The following is a 1,173-nucleotide window of genomic DNA, read 5'->3' as shown; positions in this document are numbered from 1 at the left end:
TATATATATATATATATATATATATATATATATATGCATGTATGTATGTATGAATGTATGAATGTATGTATGTATGTGTGTGTGTGTGTGTGTATGTGTCGATGTCGCAACGGATGTCATTCATAAACTCACATCAACTACAAACACACAGCAATCTACATGTTGCTGTTGTATTTAAGGGAACTTTTTCGACGTCACCTCTACAATACTGTTGCTGCTACCCAACCACCCAGGTTCTCACAAAAATATTTATAACACTAAGAACATGTCTACAAGTACAGAAGGACTCAAACAGGATCTAGCTAACCATTCCTCGTCTTCTACACCGGCCAGCCAACAGGTTTGTACACTTGTTTCTCTGTCTATCTATCTATCTATCTATCTATCTATCTATCTATCTATCTATCTATTCATTTGTCTATTTTCGTTGAAGTTTTGTTTCATTTTTTGTATTAGTTTTTGTATTTTATTATTTTTTTATGTGTATGTACGCAAGCATGCGTATGTTTGTATCGTGACATGTTATAATGGTGTATTAATATATATTATATATATAAAATGCAGGCACATGGTTTCGGGTTCAATCCTACTACGTGGCACTTTGGGCAAGTGTCTTCTTCTACTCTAGCTTCGAGCCGACCAAAGCCTTGTGAGTGGATTTAGTAGACGGAAACTGAAAGAAGCCCGTCGTACACACACACATAGATAGATAGATAGATAAAACTTACTTGGAAATGGATGCGTGGCTTTCAATCATATAATAATATAATAACCTGACTCAGCTGGAGCGATCAGAGGCATTCTTGTCTGTCTGTTGTCCAAGCTTACTCCTCCGCGTTCGCCACCTCACCTCGTTTAGGCTCAGCAGCCCTTCCTGTTTGTTTTCGCCGTCCTGTTTTTGTCACCAATTTTCACCCTCCGCAAAATTCCAAATTTTATTTAATTTGGGATCTTTTTTAAAACGGGGGCCACATTTTTCATTAACGAAACACTTTGAAACTTGGAACACTGGTAGAATGTGTCATATAAAACATCTTTTTCTCTTAGTCTTCTTAAAAAAAAAAGAAATCCTTAAGTTATTCCATGTTAAAGTTGTCGTATTTCTGTAATTTCGACCAATCACTGACGTCCATTCAGCCGATATACATTAAGTGCCGACTGCATAAACAAACG

General features: G+C 36.4%; 1 protein-coding gene across 1 annotated transcript in view; it reads left to right on the top strand.

The window, feature by feature from the left end:
* Positions 1-265: 265 nt before the first annotated feature.
* Positions 266-1,173, top strand: part of LOC128248353 (monocarboxylate transporter 12-like) — a 21,345-nt gene continuing 20,437 nt past the window's right edge. The window contains exon 1 of the mRNA XM_052969437.1: positions 266-340. Within this exon, the coding sequence (XP_052825397.1) occupies positions 266-340 (75 nt within the window). The remainder of the gene's footprint in view (positions 341-1,173) is intronic.

Source organism: Octopus bimaculoides, chromosome 7, assembly GCF_001194135.2.
Source record: "Octopus bimaculoides isolate UCB-OBI-ISO-001 chromosome 7, ASM119413v2, whole genome shotgun sequence".
NCBI classification, from domain to species: Eukaryota; Metazoa; Mollusca; class Cephalopoda; order Octopoda; family Octopodidae; genus Octopus; species Octopus bimaculoides.
This window is presented reverse-complemented; position numbering and strand designations above follow the sequence as displayed.